This window comes from Caenorhabditis briggsae, assembly GCF_000004555.2.
Source record: "Caenorhabditis briggsae complete genome, chrIII, whole genome shotgun sequence".
In the NCBI taxonomy this organism is placed as follows: Eukaryota; Metazoa; Nematoda; class Chromadorea; order Rhabditida; family Rhabditidae; genus Caenorhabditis; species Caenorhabditis briggsae.
Window position 1 is genome coordinate 5,447,719 of NC_013490.2, and position 20,132 is coordinate 5,467,850.

A 20,132-nucleotide genomic window follows, 5' to 3' on the forward strand; every position below is an offset into this window, starting at 1 on the left:
GAAAGTTATCAGTTTTCAATTTCTGAAAAAGTAATGCCTACAACAAAACACAATTTCGTTCACTTTTTCGGTTGAATACCACGAATTAGTAGAAACCGAAAAGATGAGTAAATGAGTGAGCAATAGTAATATAATACTTGTTTTTTGTCAGTTTTAGTTTTCAGGTGTTCTACATAGAGGGACAAAAAGAAGTCAGGCAGATCTAATTGGAAAAAAGTTTGGTAAAGGAATACAGAGATGGGATATTGATAAAAGCGGAAATGAAGAAGACGTCAACGGAAATTACTATGATCAATACTGGAGGTCGCTTTATAGTAGTGGTGGGGAGACATGAAAAAATAACTGTCTCAAAATTTTTTTCATTTCAGCCTTTTGAGAAGTTGAACTTGTGAGAACAGTATTGAAGGGGCGACGCCGCTACCGACTGAGCCACGCGGACGAAGCTAGGTCGGCCGCCCGATGGTATGTACATAAACGCGGGTACGATATTACACCTTAAACGCACACAGGGAAATCAAATTTTGTTATTTTTGGCATTCTCATGGAATTTCGACTTCCGCGAGCTTTCATTAAAGTGAGAATCAGTTGATAGATCAGACTGAAATGAGCTACTCAATAACAAATAAAGCCCTTTTTTTTGCTTAGAAAAATTCCTTGTCCGGAAACTTTTGGAAATTTCCTAGAAATTGTGCGAAATGTTTTTTGCAGAAAATCAACTGAAAAAGCTTATGAAAGTTCAAGGAAGAGACTTAGCATCATCACGGTGGGAACTTTGGCTACAAAGTCACTACAAATTCCTGGAAAACGTTCAATCCTTAGAATCTTTAGATTTTTGAGCTGAATACTTTATGCAAACTGTTGAGAGTCTTTTTCGAATACCTATAAACTACACACACCTATAAGCTACACGGAACCGTCAACTTTTATTTCTAGTATTTTGTATCATGACACTACAAAACAAAAACAGCTGAAATCCCAAAAATAATTCTGAAAATCTGAAGAAAATTTGAAGAAAATATGGGGGAAGGAAGACAGGTGATGTCTTTTTAATGAGGCTGAATATCTCTCTGTCGAAATAAAAAGACGTGGTGAAAAATTTGTCAGTGAAGCGTTAACGGAGAAGATAACGATTCGATGAGCATTAACTGATTTCGGTAAACAATTCGTGATATTTCTTGTGATGCTTCTTTTAAAGCGTGAATACTATTCTTGAAGTTTCTCCTGTGACGTCGTCTGCCATGAGATTCAGAAAAATCGGAAGGCGTAACCGTAGATGAGGGAGGTGAAACAATACAGAGAATTGTCGTCAGGAGCCAAACAGAAAAATAGGAAGTCAGTGACGTCATGTTTCAGAAGAATGGTAATTTTATGGAGGTGGAAATGAGTCTAGACGGGAAAAAGGGGGCGATGAGAAGAACAGGAAAAATGAGAAGAACGGGAACATCTTTTTATTTGGGTGAGTGACGAAAAACATGTCAATCTATTCTGGCCCATCTGTCATTTTTGCTCAATCTCTTCCTGACACCCTCCCTAGGTTGTGGGAAAATAAAGAATGATGGAAATGGACGATTTTTGGTTGACATGACTGGACCATGAGATAGATGACCACCCGGAATTGAGAAAAGAAAAAGAATCTTTGAAGATTGGGAATGAGAAAATTAAAAATAAAACCGAAAATCACTCAATATCTCAGAGCTCCAGGTGGTCAGAATCTAAAACTTCTTAGGATCAGTGCCTGTTTTTCGAAAACGGTCAATTTCAAAAAAATTATAACTCAAAAATCTTTCGAAAATTTTGTTTTCGAACAAACTTTCAAACCACTAGACCGGGTTTAGTGTGTTCTAGCCCATTTTAGCATGGTGGCCTAATTTTTTCATTTTGATTTTTCTAGGCCACTATGGTGAATAGTCTAGTAATGGCCTGATATTCACCTGGAAATTTTTTAGGTCATTTAGAAATAATCAATTTGCGAAAGTTAGACCACAATATTAACATGACCTAGAAAACACATCAGAATACTATTAGGTCATTTTTTGGCCATTTACCATGATGGCCTAGAAAACTCAACTTACAAAACTCAACTTACAAAAGAAAACTCAACTTACAAAAACATCATGCTAAAATGGCATAGAAGACACATCAGGTGCATGTTAGACCATTTCTGAACTATCAACTACGGTGGCCTAGAAAAATCATATTGAGAAATTTACAAAAAATCACGCACTACTCAGGATCCTTCATCTTCAGAACTCCAGAATCTCAGACATGCTTATCCCGATCAGGCCTGTGCGGCAACAAATTGCCGATTGCCGAAATTGCCGAAATTGCCGAAATTACCGAATTGTTGTTGCCGATTTGCCGTTGCCGAAATCAGCAACGAAGAAAAAGTTGCCGAATTGCCGTTGCCGATTTCGGCAAAAAAATTTCGGCAATTTCGGCAACTGACGTTTTTTTGAATTTAGAGATTTTCACAATTTTTTTAGTCAAAAAAATGATTTCGAAGTTCGAAAAATCAAATTTTGAACACCTTCATCCCTCAGAGTGAATTTTAGAGGAAATGTGTCCCAATAATCATCAAAAATACTTGCATCGGATCTAAAAATGGGCTTCAAATTTGTGAGCATAGGAGAAAAATAGATATCATGAGTCACAACTCATCAAAAAAATTATCCAATCTGTCTCAAATCTCTAGGGAACGTGTGTCGTGAGTTGCCTAACAAGTTGAGCGAACTATTTTCAAAACTCACAATCGGAACAAATATTTTCAACCATTGGAATACCCTCTATTGCTAAAGAGAAATAGTTTGCATAAAAAATGTGGTCTTGAGTTGCCAATTATTGTAATTACTTTTTTAAGGAACTTATGAAACACATTTTCTGTAGTTTTCAGCCTGATAGAAGCTTTTTCAGGTGAGTTACGTATCGATTTACTAAAAAAAAAGACGCAAAACTTTTGTTGCCAAAAGTTGCCGAAATTGCCGAATTTTTTTCGGCAATTGCCGAGTTGCCGAACGTTGCCGAAAAGTATTCGGCAAATTGCCGAGTTGCCAAATTGCGAAAAAATTTTGTTGCCGCACAGGCCCGATCCCGATCTTAAATAACCCTTGAGAAAAGACTATAAATTTGTCTCCTGAAAATTTTTTTCCCGCACGGAATAGTAGTTTTTTTGTGAAATTTCGAAAAACAACTTTGTTTTTTTTAATATCTTCCCTGAAAAGTAAATAAATAGTCTATATTGGAAGGAAATTTTCTTTTCCTACTCGGAAAACTTTATTAGTACCTAAATAGATATATCTCAAGAAGAGAGAGGAAAATAGAAATTGCGGGGGTTCCGGTTTGATTGAAATTCTTCTAGATTCTTACGCTTTCGCTCCGATAAGCTTACTATTAGAAGGGGGAAGAATGATGACTCAAAAGAATCACGATGCTGTCTGATATAGTTCAAAAGTTTGGGTACGAGTGAATGAATATATGAAAAAGCTTTTTCGAGATTCAGAAGAAAATAGATGACGTTACGAGATGTTGATCTAATTTACGTGACGTCCGAAACAAGGCATCTAGAAATAGTTATCTCTAATATTCTTTTCATTTAAACAAGTCATAATTTTGAAACGAATTTCTAGGTCAGGTCTTGCAGGCATTTTTTAAAGTTTAAAAGGTGTCAATGAGTTCGGGAAAGTGGGAACATGATTGGTTTTTTAAGGAGAGTGCCGCTCTACCTTCGCCTGCGTGGCTCAGCCGGTAGCGGCTCCGCATATTCATTACTCGCTCTGTAAGTTCAACTCCTCGATAGGTCTATATGAACAAAATTTCGGAAAAGTTATTTTTCATTAAAAAACTACAGAAAAGTGAAAAATAGACGGATGACGAGAGATAGAAGGAATCTGAAGGAGCAAGGCACGGCTGAAAAACAAAACAACCGAAAGGATCACGATGGAAAGTTTTACGAGAAAAGAGGAAGAGGGAGGGGAGGGACCAATGTTTGAAAAACAAACAAATGAACGTACTTGATTGAATTCGTTTGATGAGGGATTCTGAGAGAAGATGTGCCTTTTTTCTCTTAATTTCTACATCAAGCCTTTCAAATCCAATAAAGAAAGTTCTGGGATTCTTTTTTTTGAAAGAAACACAAAACACAAAGAAAAAACAGATATAAATAAAAATTAAATTCAAGTTGGGTTTTGCTGGTAGAATCAAGAAAAAGTACACTGACATTTATGAACGATGAGGTTTTAAAAACCTTCTGCTGAAAAATTTCTGAAAATAAGCTTCAAGTGTGCTCAATATTAAACATTTTGAGTTAAAAAGACCCTCAAAAATCTGTGATTCTGAAATTCTCAAAATCGCAAAAATTGAATTTTTGGAAATTTCCGAAAATAAATTAAAGACAATTGAAAATTCTAGATTTTTAGCGATTTTCGATTTTCTGAAAAATTTGAAATTCTCGAAAGTTTTGGAACTTTTGAATTTCCGAATTTTTCAATTTAAAACTACCACCTTTAGGTTACTGTAAACAAATTTAGGATTACGGTAGTAAGCTGGTCTTTAGAATTACTGTGCGGTTTTTTTTCGAACATAAGAACTAGTGGAGTTGGGAGATTCTCAAGAGTTATGAGATATAGAAAACTATTCAAAAAATAAAATTGAAATTATCGAAATGTTTCAAAATTTTATTTTCAAAAAAACATTAAAAATTGGGGAAAAATCCAAATTTACTGAAAAATGAATTAATGGAAACTACACTTTTCAAGATTGGGAATGCTGAGATGGTAACCCTTTTAGACCGTAAAACTAAAAATTAAGATTGAGAGCAATTGCTGAATTTCTGAATTCAACAATTAGAACTTCCAGGCTTTTTTTCAAAAATTTCCGATTCTTCAAAATCCATCAATATATTGTAATGGATTCCTATCTTCCATTTGGAACATTACAGACTTTGGAATCAATGAAATTCTAGTTTTAAGCCCTGGGAAATGAAAATTGAGTTTTATGAGCTCTTACGAGTTCAGGGTACTGTAGATTCGGAATTTTTTATATTAAAATTTTGAATCATGAGCCTCTTTCTCAAAAAATGTAAACAAAGTGAGAAGTTTATGGTAAGTAAGACAAAAAACAAGAAAATTGAGTCCGTGCAGAAACCCGTAAAATGCATTGGGAGTACAAGAGTAGTGCGTGAAAAAGTAGAAGAAAGAGAAAGAGAAATCGAATGAAGTGATGTGAAAATAGAAATCAGATAATCTTCCACTTTTTGCTTCTTTTCCTTCCTTTCTTCTTCTTCTTCTTTGAACAAAATGCAAAAAGTTGTTAGAGATGATGATGACGTTTGATGAAAAAAAAGATGGGAGAGGTGGTGATGGGCGGAGACTAATCCCTGAGAAAAAGAGCCTCCTTTTGTTTCTTCATCTTCTCATACGCAAATTCCATTTTGGTTTTTGTAGAATAGTGGACATACTGACGCTGAAATGATTAGAATGAAGTTTTTTTTCAGAGGAACTATAATTTCTTTTGTTCTCGGATTTTTTTTCTGACACACTCGGATTATATATGGATTATTCTGAAAATAGGCTTTGGTAGATGGGGAAGAAAACTTCTCGAATATTAAAAAAAAATCTGGCTGAAGATAATCCGAGTGAGCCTAATAGTGAGAACCGTTATTAGGATGTATGGGAAGCTTCTGGTTCCCATAATAATCGTAAGGATTTTGGCCGAAAATTGCAAATGAAATATTTTGAAACTCAACTACCGTATAGTTTAGTGCGACCCGACCGTCAACTTTGAGCCCATATATCTCGGTTTCTGTGAGAGATATCCAATAATAGTCAACTGATAAAATGTTTATCATAATATCACAAGTATTTTATCAATTGACCACTTTTTGATATGTTTTCCAGGAAACCATATATCTGGGCTCAAAGTTGATGATTTGAGTGGTACTAGAGTGGTTACGGTAAATATGGCTATACTGTTAAAATATCTAGTATCTCTTCAAAAAAACTGATTAAAAGCTCATCCCCTGACAATTTTTTTTGTATTTTGAAGAAAAAAGCAGCCAACATTGTGTAGTATCTTCATATTACATTCTTCTTTTATGGTGTGAAAACATCTCATTTGAATGAAATTTCCCCCTACCAAATGTTCGTGAAACTTTTTTCTAAAAAAGCAAAACCTACTGAAATCTAAACGTACTAAAACTTGCTTTTCGAAAACCCAAAAGTAACCGAAACTTAAAAAACAACTCACCACACATTCTACGAAACTGAACAGTTCCTTTCGGACATGTGCAACGTTTTTCGATGCAGATTGAAGGTGAAACACACTGATTGTCAACCTCACATTCGGTTTCACCTGGGAACAATTCTGGAAAAGTTTGTAAGTTTTAAGATCCAGAAATAGAAATTGACGTACTTGGCAGGCATGCACCCATAGTTGATTCGGCTTCCGATCTACATACTGGCTTCTTATTAATCTGCCCTTCGGATAAGGGACGGATTAGTAGGCGAGCTGGAAAAGAGAAATCTTTTTAGAAGTTTTTTATCTTGTTGAAACCAGGAAGAGATCAAAGGGATTATATCAAAAAAGATATCAAATGGATTATACCTCACTTCCCGCATTCCCCTGCCAAACCTACTTTTGGGAATCCTCCTTTGACAACAAATACTGTATCTCAACACAGGACTCTGTCTGCAAATTCGACTGGCACATCGACTGCTCGATGAACATCGAATCGGATTTCCAGACTTATTGAGTGTCGGTTGATAGCTGGCACCACATAGATTGTTCATTAACATTTGGAATGACGGTGGATGTTGACAACAGACAAAGTTGCGTCCCGTTGTTGTCTTCAGACAAGTTTCCGAATCAGAACAAGACTTAAGACTGGTGATGCACATTTGCGGATGATCCAGAGGATTGACATATGGATGTGGGCATTGAAGATCTTCTTCGTTGATTGGACTATGAACACACATCTCAATACAAGAGGAATGGTCGGAGAAATGGTTCTGAGCAGTTGATGATTGAGCATCTCCTCGGTGATAGTTGATGAGTGACACGTGTTTGTCTCGGAATCGTAGTAGAATCGAATCACAGAATCTTCGGTTTCTTCATCGGAATTTATTTCAGGAATTGGCTGGGCACAAGCAACCTCTTTCTGGGGACAACAGTAATTTTTGTGACATTCGTATCCAGTTGCGCACATTGAACATTTTTGAACTCGAATAGCAGGGTATACTCTCGTGGAGCAGATTTCAGTTATATCTAGTCCACAACACACAGATTGATAAGATGGAGATGTTCCTTGAGATGTGCATTTGTAGAATTCGGGACAATCAATATCCACCTCACAATTCTTCGGCTCACCATCAATTTTTAAAAGTTTCTCTCCCTTTGGACATCGATCTGAAATCCACAATTTTATTCACAATATTTCTTTGTAGTCTTTTACATCTGGATGTTTGTTTCCTTGAAGTCGCTGTTCCTGGTTTTCGAGTTTTCATTGGCATTACTCGTTTCAAGCTGAAAATTATCCAAAATTACGTAATTGTTATTCTGATTTTTCTGATTTTGAGCAGGTGGTTTTTGATTACAAGAATAATAAGGAAAAACCTGGGATGGCGGCAGCAGATTCCTTTTCGATCAGTTGACTTTTTCATACAAAAATGAGTTTTCGGACAGGGACTTTCTGGATCACAATAGGTTTTCGAGAGCTCCATTATGGATCCAGGAGGGCATTTGGCAAGGGCTTGGATCTGGCGAGCTTCTCGACGACAGCATACGAAACGATTTTTGACATCAGAGTAGAGACAAACAGATTGGCTGAAAATTCTTCTATTGTTTCACGATACCAGGGCCCTTCTATTAGAGGGGCTCTATTAGTTTTCCGAATTTTTCAGAGAAAACTTCGGTGAATTCTCTTCGAAATTCATGAAAATCGATTAATTTCTGCAGAATTTAGCAAGTTTTAAAACAAAAAAGTTTTTCAACAAATCTCTGGAAAATTGTGGAATTTTCCTAGTAATTTTCCCTGAAAAAGTACAAAAGTTTTATTTCAAACAAAAAATTTTTCGAAGAGGTTTTCTATTTTTTCCCCCTTCTATTTTCTAAGTCTCTCTCGGAGGGCCCTTCTATTGGAGGGACCCTTCTATTAAAGGGGCCTTTCTAATACAGGTTATACGGTATTAGAGATTGACTCCAAGTTTTGATGAGAGCGTTGAAACAATGATTCATAATTCGGTTACACAGTGTATGATAATAACATTTTACGAAGTTTCGAAATTTTGAAAAATTAAAAACTCGGAACTTTAGGATTCCAAAAATTTCGAAAATTTAGTAATCCTACAATTCGGAAAGCCTTCAAAGACTCAGAAATTCGGAGCTTCAGAAAATCCGGAAATGCAAAATATTCCGGATTTCAGAATTTCTAAAATTCAATAATCCAGAGTTCACAATTTTGGAAAATCGAAAATTTCGAAGTTCAAATATTCAGAAATTTCGAATACTCTGAAAATCTGAGATCCTTAAACTAGAAGTTAAGCGGAAGCCAGGAGCTTGAGTCTCGGCACGAGGCGTAAGCCGATCGATAACTTTTTATAATCAATGTTTTCAGCCCAAAACATCAAAATCAAAATTCTTCGAACATCAGCAACTGACCCATCTCTCCCACAAGTATTCTTTTCTAGCGGTGAACACTGTCCATCTGAAGATTTCTGTTCATCGTAAATAAACGTGGCTGGACAAATCTCGTCGATTCTCGCACAACAAAGACCCGATGAAAATGGAGTTGGAGTGAAACAAGAAGTCGTTGAAGGACACTGAGAATCTCTGGAACACGCTCTGGGTTCTGCTGTACTTTGCCAGATTTCTGGTCGCGATCCTTGTAGACATTTTTCGATTCTTTCGATGTCACGACAACAGAAATAGAGCATTCGAATGGAACTGTAGATGCATTGGAAGCCCAGTGGACAGGAATTCTGAAAATTTTTGGTTCTTATTTGTTGTTTTATTATACTTCTAACCTGAGTATTAGGAGTGCAAGACATAGGTTGTTGAGTGCTGGAAAGCAACATTGGGTGTTGAGTCGAACTGCAGACTCCAAAGTTCGGACTTCCACAACACACGCTTTTGGTCTCATCCCAAACATTCCTAACACATGAAAAATGTCTGGGGCAAGTTTTCAAGGAACAATCGAATGGTTCGTCGAGGTTTGATGGTTGGTAGACAACTTCTGATGATGAGCAAGCTGGAATTTGGGAATTTTTAGTTTAGTAGTAAGAATTTATTACGCTCACAAGCACTCTGACAAAACTGATAACATGCTACACGATTTGAGAAACTATTGGCATTTCCTGCACATCCTAAATAGGTGAATTGTAGACAGGTTTCTGTGTTGGCGTCAAAATAGAATCGTTTAGAAGGCGTTCCACAAGAAACACCTTCATTTGCGTCATGGGAACAGATCCATTTACGAGATGGACAGCACGACGTACGATTGGAATAGAGCTGGAAAACAGATGTTAGAAAACCAGAATCGAAACTTAACCTAACCTGTCTCGTACATGTATGCGTACTCGGGCAATCATCATTCCTCTCGCAAGCAATGATTCTCCCATTGCTAGAATCAATCAGAGCTTCGCCTCCATCTGGACAGTCCGATCTGTGACAAGTTTCGATACAATCTAATCTCGTCACAAAATTATTATCATTCCCATTACATCCTTGATACTCAAATTGATTGCATCGATTATGCAGTGGATCATAATACCACCGCTGTAGAGTGGACATTCCACATGTTGTTCCCACCTGAAGTCCTTGATTACAGGTGAATTCTGAAACTGGTACAGTAAATCTTCCATTTAATCACCATTAATTACCTCTGGAAGGACAACATGCATGAACTGATCCTGTGTAAATGCATTCGTAATTTGATGGACATCGTTTCGAAGAAGAACATCTGACGACTACTTGATCTGATCCCTTGTAAGCTCTTCCTATTGGACACTTTGGTTGTTGTTGTACACTTGCACAGATTGTCTGGCATTCTTCCATCGAATCGAACTGATTGTCTCCTATTAAACATCTACTAGCCAACACTGATTTGCACATGTTGTGCTCTGTGGAGTATGTCCACTTGGTTGTCGTTCCTCCTGGTTCACATTTCTCTCGAGTCTTCAAACTTTGTAGACACGTGGCCGCTGGGCGAGGACAGCATACAGAATTCTTGCATTCGTGACTCTCTGGACACTGCACCTGACCTTGACATCGCTGAACATTATCACTTGGGTCATGAAGAGGGTTTCCATGTGGACATAATCGAGAAGAACAAAAATCCATGCATTCTTGCTTATCACCAAAGTTGTTGAAATTTCCACCTTGTCCGTAATATTTGAATATTTTACATGCCAATTCATTTGTATCCCAAAACCATCTCTGAAGCACATCAGCTCCACGTCGTGGAGATCCATTTGAATACGGTCGCATTGTGGTTTTGTCGACGTTCACTCCTCCTAAACTGCTGCATATGAACGAGGGAGTAGGACAGCAAAGTTGACGATCTGATTCGTGGATTTTGCAAAAGTAGTTGTCGTTGGAGTTGGGGATGGAATCTTCGAGAGGTAGAGGATCTCCGCGAGTGCATCCTAGAAATATGATACTGTAGTTTTTTGAATTTAAGAATTTTAATTTTGACCTGAATAATAAGATATTGTTTTGCAATTATTTAAAAACTAGCTTAAAACCAAATTGGGAATTTTCAGAAACGGAATTTGATAACAATACCTGTAAGACTCAACTCCTTTTGATTCATTATAGGGTGACGCATAAGTACCCTGACTAATGTTTGTACTAGCATAACAGTTGAGTAAAACGATGCAGTAAGCTCAAATTAGAAGTACAAAAGTTCAAATAATTTATCAGTAAAGTGGCCAAGTTTCAAATAATTTGATCATTTTGGAACTGAGTTATCGCTTGTCAAAGTTGCTTCATCTCATGAAAATCACAAGAAAAATTACGCCGTTCATCTTTGAACCATCATAGCAATACCTAGACTTGGGGAATCTCTTTGAAAATTTCAGTAGTTTTACACCCTGTATGACAAGGAAAAAGTGTCATAACTTACTCCCTCCACAATAAGATTCACACTGGGACTGTGTCAAAAAGTTATTCGAATTCCCTCCGTTTCCAGTGTAATTGAACGGTGCACACTGTCCAGTTGCACTGTTATACCACCATCTCCTATCCTCAACTGCTGTCGCATCCTTTGTATCTCCAGTACTCAATGGTTGAATGCATGTCATGCCACGTGTCGGACAGCATGTTCCCGCAATACAATCGTAAACTTCCGGATACTCATCACAACCGATGAACTGAGTGTTCTTTTCTTTTTTGGAGGTAAAAGTGAGACATGTGGAGACTCGATGTGTAGCTCGATCATACAGAGCTCCATTCACATTGTTAGTTGGACAGTTGCCTGAAAGTTCTTATTGTGGGATTTCAGATCTTGCTATTCTTTCAGACCTGGAACAACACAAACATTTCCTTCTGGTGTTTCAATGAGTTCTTCTTCTTCTGCACATGCACATTGTCCACTTTGGCAGGTTGTCATTGGCCAAACGCCTTCACATTGCTCATCGAATGTGCACCCGACGTTTCCAGGTTCTACTTCTGGAATAATGGACACTACTAGAATTTCGCCTTGTGATTTTTGATCAGAAATTGATTGGTTTCGGCTTTTGGACGGATTTTGGCCAGGTTCTGGTCGGAACTTGCCAAAAACGGCTGTATAGCGGACCATGGCCTGATTTTGGTCGGATGTTGAAATTCGAAATACTACCTTCTCATAAGTTCATGGGGTCTGCCAGAAGTTTAGAGATACTTACTCTTCCAGCATTGATCTTCCACTGGAACATGAGTGTTCCTGCATCGACAGGTGCCAAGACAGACTGCTCCAGAAACACATTCCGTATTTCTAGTACAGTTATCACCAATTTTTCTGACATCTGAATTGTTTCTCGGGCTTATTAGAAGGATCCTAGAATCAAACCAACCTGCAGCATTTCTGGCATAAATCTGATGAAGTCCCTCTGATAATGGAATAGTTCCAAAAGTGAAACTGACCTGGATATAGACAATCAGGAAACACGTGATCTGATTTAAGCTATACATTCTCCTACTGACTAGACTCAGTCAACACAATAGGATGACTTTTCATTTGAATCGAATTTTTTGTAAAAAATAAATGAAATCCGATTCGATCGTTTTTTGAGTAAAGAGAAGAAGGTGGTAAGAAGAAAGGTCAGCAGCTCCTCTCAGTGGATGGTGTGGAGTAGAAAGAGAGACGTAAATAAATATAGTGACCCCCACTTGAGGAAGAGCCCATCGGCCAAATAAGCTAAAGAAGAGATATAGATGGTAATGTGAGAAAGTGTCTCATGTCGTGTGTCCTCTAGCACTTTGATTGTTGACAAAACAAGAGGACACATCTACCAATTGAACCAACGATGGGGATAAAACCGTTTTTTGACACGAAGGAGACACAATCTTTCTGGTCAAAGATTACTGTAGGACATGGCACCGGAGAAGTTTTTGAAGGTTTTTTTTTCGGTAAAATGGGAAGTAGATCTTTAGATTATCACTTCTTCTATTATCATCTGTCTAGAACTTCATGGAGGTTTTAAGACGGTCGAGCTATTATTCTAGTACAAAAAATCGGATCTGCGGAAGAGAAACGCTAGTGGGCGAAGGTATCCAAATATTGTTACTTTCCGGATTTATTTTCATTTATTTTTGCTTTTTCGTTCATTTTTCTTTATCAAAATTTTTTCAATTAGAAAAAAAAATATTTTTAGGTTACGATAGTAATAAAAAACACATTCAATCAAATCATCTCCCATTTGAATTTCATTTTTGATCTGAATATTTGGTGGTACAAAAGTTAAGAATTTTTTACGTGAGAACTGCTACAAATGAGGACTTTAAAATGAGAACTCAGTTTTTCGGCTTTAATTTCCGGCTCAGGGTCCAAGTTTTTTAGAAAAATAGTTTTGTCTCGTTCTTCACAATACTTCAAGATTTTCCAACAAAATCCATGTTTTGACTTGTATTTTACGAGTTCTTATACGTACGAGTTCTTATTTGTAGCAGTTCTCATTTTCCGAGTTCTCAACCTTTGTACCACCGAATATTTTTTGTCATTTTTCCAGATTTTGATTATTTATCAGGACGTCGCCGTGGTTTCTTCAGATTTTGGTGCTTCTGAAGACGATGAAGTGGACGTGGCTTAAAAAAGGAACACACAAAAAAAGAAACTACTATAATCCGTGTCTATTGATAACATAGACTTCCAAAAAGAAAAAAAGGGAAAAATTGTGAATACAAAATTGGGAATGGAAAATTGGGAACAAAAAATTAGGAGTGAAAAATTGGGAAAGAAAAAATGGAGTGAAAAATTGGGTGTTAAAAATGGAAGCGAAAAAAATGGAAATAAACATTTGGGAATGAAAAATCACAATCGAAAATTGGGATTACAAAATTGGGGGTGAAAATTTGTGAAAAAAAATGGAAGGGGGAAACGTGAAAATGAAAAACTTTGGAGTAAAAATTTGGGAATAAAAAATCGAAGTTAAAATTTGGGGATGAAAAAATAGAAATAAAAAAATTGGAAATGAACAAAAAAATTGGAAATGAACGGGAAAATTGAGAATTAAAAAAATGGAAGTAAAAAAATGGGAATGAAAAATTGAAGGGGAAAATGGAAATAAAATTTAGGAACGACAAATCAAAATGAAAAATCAGAATCAATGATGACAAAATTTCCAAGATACATCATTTATTAAAAGTTTTAAAATTTATAGAAACTTTTTTAATTTTCGGTTTTCTGTTAAATTTTATTCAAGATACCACAAACTGTCAGAATAAGTTTCCCAAGCTGTAAAAAAAGCAATTTTTCACACAATTTTTCAACGAGTATTTTCAAAAAACTTGGACGAGACTTAACGATAGTGATTGAAACAAAAACAACGAAGAGCAGTTATCGGACAGAAAATGTTTCCACGGACAACAAACACAGATAACGGACAGTAAAAATGGCCGGCCAACGGATAACGGATAAAAGTCATCTCTCAGTTTAGGAAGTGGGGGGGGGGGAGGGGAGATTCTAGAAGATTCTAGAAGATTCTAGGAGAATTCAGAATTCATGTTCTAATCTCATGACACGCTAGAACCAGCTAAACCATTGACATACTGGAACTCACTAGGAATTCCAGTTCGCCAAAGCCGACGGGGCTCTAGGTGAGAGTCAAGAATTCAGAAAGGGAATAATAATTTCTCAAAGAATCTACTAAAATCCAGAGAAGCTTCGGAAGTGGGGGGAGATTCTAGAAGATTCTAGAAGATTCTAGGAGAATTCAGAATTCTTATTCTAATCTCATGACACGCTAGAACCAGCTAAACCATTGGCATACTGGAACTCACTAGGAATTCCAGTTCGCCATAGCCGACGGGGCTCTAGGTAAGAGTCAAGAATCCAGAAAATGAAAAATGATTTCTCAAAGAGTCTACTAAAATCCAGAGAAGCTTCGTAAGTGGGGGGAGATTCTAGAGGATTCTAGAAGATTCTAGGAGAATTCAGAATTCTTATTCTAATCTCATGACACGCTAGAACCGTCACGTCGACACGTGGATAAAATTGTCTTTAACAATTTCAGTGAAATACTTTTATAAGAAATATGGGTCAAAAGCCCGGAGAACAGTCAACGGGAAAAAAAACTTGAGAATACGTAAATGTATTTGGGTCATGAAAACACTGAAATATCAAGCGGGAACAGGGCGTTGTTATGTGGGTAGCAACTTTTCAGTCTTTTTTTCCCAAATTCAAAACCTGTTTTTGTTGAAACTGATGCCTCCTCAGCAAAATTGGAGAACAGATTCGGAAAGGACTTGTTCTCAGCTCTCGAATGATAGCATAAATTAGTGTCTCGAGTAGTAGCTACTCCAAAAAACTCCAGATATACGAAAGTATTGATCCAACTCCCCAAACTCAATACTCTCAAAAAATGACTTTATTTTTGCCAAATAAGAAACAGTAATACAAAAAAGGAATCAAGCAGCGACGAGTTTGACATTAACATCAGCACCAGTTGTCTTAATTTGTTTGAATGTTTTTGCCATTTCGATCTCTTTTCCCAACATTTCCGTTGTTAAAATCACAAGTTTATCCTCTCTCTTTGCCGATGGTCGATGCGTTATCATAACGTCCGCAAAGTTGTTCGGCTCGATTTTCCCGAATACCGGATTGATCCTAAACCATTTTTGATTCGTTGAGTAGCTGAGTCAGCAGTGAGAATGTCAAAAAACTCACAAGTAAGCGTTCGTAGTAGATGCCTTCATCTTGAACATCAATCTCTTGCTCGTCAAATTTTTCAAACGAAGCTTTTTCTGGCTCGTGGTTGCTGTTTCAAAAGTGAGTTCTGTTGGATCGACACGAACTGAAATTCAAAAAATGGATAAAGAAACTACAGTAATTCACTATACTTAAAGCTTCTTTCTTCTTGCCCTTATCATCTTCTTTCTTATCATCGTCCTTCTCATCATCATCCTTTTTCTTCTCCCCATCATCCTTAAAAATTAAAAATTGAAGTTTAAAATTTTTCCGGTTTCACCTCTTTTTTCTCGTCGTCCTTCTCATCTGACTTCTTCTTATCATCCTTCTTCTCATCATCCTAAAATTAAATATCTCTTTTCGGTTTTCAACCCCCTGAACCCTACATCCTTCTTATCATCATCCTTCTTGTCTCCCTTTGTACCCTTCTCATCTCCCTCTGTATCCTTCTTCTCATCTCCCTCTGTATCCTTTGCTGGAGACTTGCTCACTGGAGACTTTGTCGTGCTTGCAGCTACCTCCTTTGGAGGATTCACAGGCGACTTGGCTACCGATGGAGCCGCTTTTTTCTTGGAACATCCAGCCAGAAGAAAGATCGACGTAACTCCCAGAAGAATTAATTCGTACAGCATCGTCCAATTTTTTGTTGCTCTGTGTGGTTCGAGAGATGTCAGGCGAGACAAGAAGAAGCAGTTGCTTGGATACTGTACCAGAATAACTGAATGCTTATGCTCAAACCAGCCGTCGTTTGGCAGATCAACCTATGATAAGGGTTATCAGGACTCCCGATTTCAGTGTGAGGGTTCACGCGAGCTCTGTGATGAGTAAAGTGGTACAACACTGCGCTCAGCTAACCGACAACTACCGTATCAACGACAACTACCGTAATCTAAAAATATCTTTTTTTTTTAACTCCCATTTTGTAATGCTTTTGGTCGGGGTTTCTGTTACTTTTCCCCAAAACAAGTCAGAAAATTATGATATTGGATAGCGAAAAATTGTCTGAAAATGGAGGGAAATCGAGTAAATAAATCCGAAAAATGGAAAAATTTTCAGGTTACGGTAGTTGTCCTCTGCCACGGCTCCGATTTTTTTGTACCAGCATAATACTTCCCTCAGGTAACCAGTTAGTCCCTTCAATATCAAAACAGTTGAGAAACATTCCATTTTCCTGGGGAAGGCATATAATAAAACATATAGATGAGTCACAAATGTTCCAATGTATTGTTTCTGAGTCTTGTGATATTTTTGGTTTCTATATAAAAATGAATCATCGTCGTGGGGCAGAACATTCGAGCCGTCGAATGTTGACAGGCAGCTTCAGTTTTTTAAAGACAGTTTCCGTGTTTATTTCTAGTTCTCGAATAAAGTTTCAGATATACCACCACCGCCATTAATGGAAGAAGTTCAGGATGTTTTCCATTTTCATGATACCGTTGGAGATGGTAAAATTGCAGCAAATCAAGTAAGCGTTGAATATTGAAACTCTTAAACTATGTTGTTTTTTATTTCAGCTCCCTGCAGCACTTCGAGCAATGATGCTCAATCCAACGGAAGCTCTACTCGATGAAGTTATCAAGAAGAGAACTGGAGGTGCACGAATCACAATTGAGGAGTTTATTCCAATCTACAAGAAAGTGGAGGCAGCGTGTGGCAGGAGTACCACCCTGAAGGAGTTTCAGGTAATATTGATATAATTGTATATATTTTTGTGGAAAAAAATTTTCAGACTCTTCTCTCCCACTTCGATCGAGATGGAAACGGACAGATACCGATTGTTGAGCTCAAAAGCATGCTTCAGAATGGAGGAGAAAAAATGTCCAACCAAGAAGTTGATAATCTTCTTTTCGGAGTGGAAGTCATCGATGGAAAGATAAACATTAACAACTTTTTGAACAATCATCTCCAGATGGGACTTCAGGAAACCGAGAAATAAGTCATGATGGATACCATTTTTGTGCCGGCATAATTTTCGCTTTTTTTGCTTTTTTGCCTTTTTCTATTTTTCCAGTTTTCTGTCATATTGGAGAGAATAAAAACTATTTATTTATTTGAGTCCTAGAAAAATGACTTGTGACCTACTGTAGGTTAAAGGCGCATCGGGCATTTAGTGCTAGTCACCCGACACGATATGTTCACCTATATTTCCACACGTCGCAAACAAAAATAAAAAAGTTCTTCTGAAACGTTCCGATGTTTCAAACCTCATGATGCTTCCTGTTTCAAAGTTTTTTACAGTTCAGGTACGCTTCTTGTTCGAGTCCGTTCACCCATTTAGCTTTCAGGAACCTTCAAACGCTCTCCTCTCGTACATACAGAAAGGAATCGACTTTTTCGAAAGAATCGGTCAGTTTTCGAAAGAGAAAGCTGCCATCGAGGAAGAGTATTCTACGAAATTAAAGTATTTTTAATGTCTTCTTTGCGAAAGAAAAAAGATTCTTCCAGAAATCTCGCGAAGAAATATGCGAAAAAAACGGAAGAGGAAGACGAAGTGCTGAAAAGTGTCAGCTATATCAGCGCATTCAATTCATTTCTCTATCAGTTGGATCAAATCGCCGGAAAACATCATGTAGAGGAAAAAGTAATATTGTTTTCACATCGAGTTTATTTTCAGGCAGCAGCGGAAAGCACTCGGGAAGACATTGTCGCCTACGTCTCATCGAAAGCGTGCCAGCTGAGAAGTTCTCGGAAAAATGCGATAAGCGATTTGAAGACAATCAATGATATTCTAGAAGACCACATAAACGATATGTGGAAATCTGGAAAGATATATTCGTAAATAAAATTCAATTAATCCGGATGTTTAAATCAGAAACATTACAGAAGGGCGTATAAGGATGCAGAGAGTGCGTATCAAAAGTTTTACAAAGCCGATAAAAACTTGGAGATTTCAAGACTGGAGTTGGAAAAAACTAGATCACATGCGATGGTCAGTGATAATATAACATTTTTTATAATAAAGAGTATACGAATTTCTAAATTTCAGACTCGTAACGAAATATGCGAAAAAGCGAAGAGCGACTACTCAAAATCTGTATCCACTACCAATTCTGAACAGAAAAAGTATCATGATGAGCTTCTTCCTGTGATATTCTCAAGATTGAAAGCCGTGGATAAGGAGTGCATTGGCGATATGAGCCACGTGCTTCAAAAATTGATAACTGTTGATGAGTGTCTCTCGGAAGGAATCGGGTGTTGCCGTCAGAAGACTCAGAAGATCGTTAATAACATTGAAGCAGAATCCGATTCCCAACTTGTTCTAGACTCTGTCGAGTATGATTTCTATATTACTTGACTGTTAACATGTATAATTATTTAGGGCTATGATGGAGAAGCCAACTCCATTCGACTTTGAAGATCTTGGTGATCCAAAAGATTGCGATAGTCGTGCCGGTGATTCCATCGATGGGAAACACAAATCAGAAGCTCTGATGCCAATTCTCAAAAGTCCTAACAAAAAGAATCTGCTGGGAAACTTTTTGGGAATCAAAAAGAAAGAGCCAGAAAAGTTGGAATCGCCAAGAGAAGTGTACGCTGACAAGAACAAACCAGCACATGTCCGACTTTCTTGTCTTCGTTCCAAAATTAAGAGCATGGAGAAAGAGCTCGAGCAAGCCACCCAGGGAAGAGAGGGCATAACCCGACTACAAAAAGCGTACTATGCGAATCCCCAACATGGAAATCCGGACGCTTGTACTGCTCCGTTGATATCATATGCGAAGAAAATCGAGGCATTGAAAGCGAATATACAAGATTTAAAAGAGTTGTATATTCTATTGGAGGCGAGTGCAGAAAGTTTGTTGGATTTGAGAAATATGAAAATAAAGTTCTCTAATTGAGGTAGTACACCAACTGAGCGGTCGTTTGGCGGAAGAGATACTCCAGATACAACAAGAAGTATGTCAGGATGCTCCACCAATGTATCTTCAACGAAAACTTTGGAAGATGGAGTGGTATGATATGATGCTCTGATTAGAAGTAATCACAAGTTTCAGTTTCAGATCAGAGAGCGAGGAGGTTCTTCAGGCGACGACTCTTCGAAAAATATCGTGAGAAGAATCAGTTTAAAAAATGAGATTTTCAAGAAATACTTGCAGATCCGACAAATTCTCACAACTCCAAAACGAATCATTAGCTCTCCAAGAACTCCAAAAAGTGCTCCGTTCTCAGCCACGAACACACCAGTCCGTCGAAAGAAAGATATCTCGTCTCCAGTTCTCCGATCTTCATTCTCTGGTAGTTTTGTAGTTCAAAAGAAAACGTCTATCCAACCAAATCCAACTTTAGGAGCGATTCGAAAAATGCCAGGATCCGCTACGTCGTCACCACACCGTTCAATTTCATCACCAATGAAAATCGACAAGTCTGAAATTCTAGTGACAGTGCTTTTTGAGTTCGAGCAGTCTTCCGCGGAGACGATGTCGATTATCCCAGGAGAAGAGCTTTTCGTTCAGGAAACTGACAATGGAGATGGCTGGACTAGGGCCAGGAAGTAGGAAATTGAGAAGCACATCCAGTATTCGCCTCTTTTTTCTTACAGGAAAAGAAACCAAGAAGTTGGATTCGTGCCAACTTCCTATCTTCAGTTTCCTGTCGCATCGATATGCATTACGCCACCATAATAGCCGCTTCTCCGAAGTTCAATAATCATTTTCCGGTTAATTCATCATTCATTCATTCTTTTTTTTTCTTCATATACCAACTGATATTTATCATAATTCAACTAGTTTCATCCCCAAGTTATACTCGAGTGAGAATA

The 20,132-nt window shown here is 37.5% G+C and overlaps 4 protein-coding genes across 4 annotated transcripts; 2 read left to right on the top strand and 2 right to left on the bottom strand.

Annotated features, from left to right (window-relative positions):
- Positions 1–5,407: 5,407 nt before the first annotated feature.
- On the bottom strand, positions 5,408–12,159 carry CBG18270 (the record flags this gene model as incomplete). The annotated part of the gene is made up of 14 exons (XM_045243768.1): positions 5,408–5,614; positions 5,744–5,823; positions 6,241–6,357; positions 6,406–6,501; positions 6,629–6,937; positions 6,967–7,398; positions 7,445–7,515; positions 7,606–7,815; positions 8,650–9,238; positions 9,288–9,824; positions 9,870–10,634; positions 11,114–11,464; positions 11,512–11,658; positions 11,874–12,159. The coding sequence occupies 14 exons, from the start codon at positions 12,157–12,159 to the stop codon at positions 5,408–5,410; spliced, it is 4,197 nt and encodes a 1,398-aa protein (XP_045096429.1).
- A 2,934-nt stretch (positions 12,160–15,093) lies between these two features.
- CBG18269 lies at positions 15,094–16,005 on the bottom strand (the record flags this gene model as incomplete). The annotated part of the gene is made up of 5 exons (XM_002642234.1): positions 15,094–15,292; positions 15,353–15,479; positions 15,526–15,610; positions 15,654–15,713; positions 15,760–16,005. The coding sequence occupies 5 exons, from the start codon at positions 16,003–16,005 to the stop codon at positions 15,094–15,096; spliced, it is 717 nt and encodes a 238-aa protein (XP_002642280.1).
- Positions 16,006–16,769: 764 nt separating this feature from the next.
- Positions 16,770–17,309, top strand: CBG18268 (the record flags this gene model as incomplete). Its single annotated transcript, XM_002642233.1, has 3 exons — positions 16,770–16,838; positions 16,888–17,055; positions 17,103–17,309. The coding sequence occupies 3 exons, from the start codon at positions 16,770–16,772 to the stop codon at positions 17,307–17,309; spliced, it is 444 nt and encodes a 147-aa protein (XP_002642279.1).
- A 271-nt stretch (positions 17,310–17,580) lies between these two features.
- Cbr-toca-2 lies at positions 17,581–19,995 on the top strand (the record flags this gene model as incomplete). The annotated part of the gene is made up of 9 exons (XM_045243769.1): positions 17,581–17,774; positions 17,819–17,942; positions 17,988–18,148; positions 18,197–18,302; positions 18,360–18,646; positions 18,693–19,168; positions 19,214–19,326; positions 19,375–19,865; positions 19,914–19,995. The coding sequence occupies 9 exons, from the start codon at positions 17,581–17,583 to the stop codon at positions 19,993–19,995; spliced, it is 2,034 nt and encodes a 677-aa protein (XP_045096428.1).
- Positions 19,996–20,132: the final 137 nt, after the last annotated feature.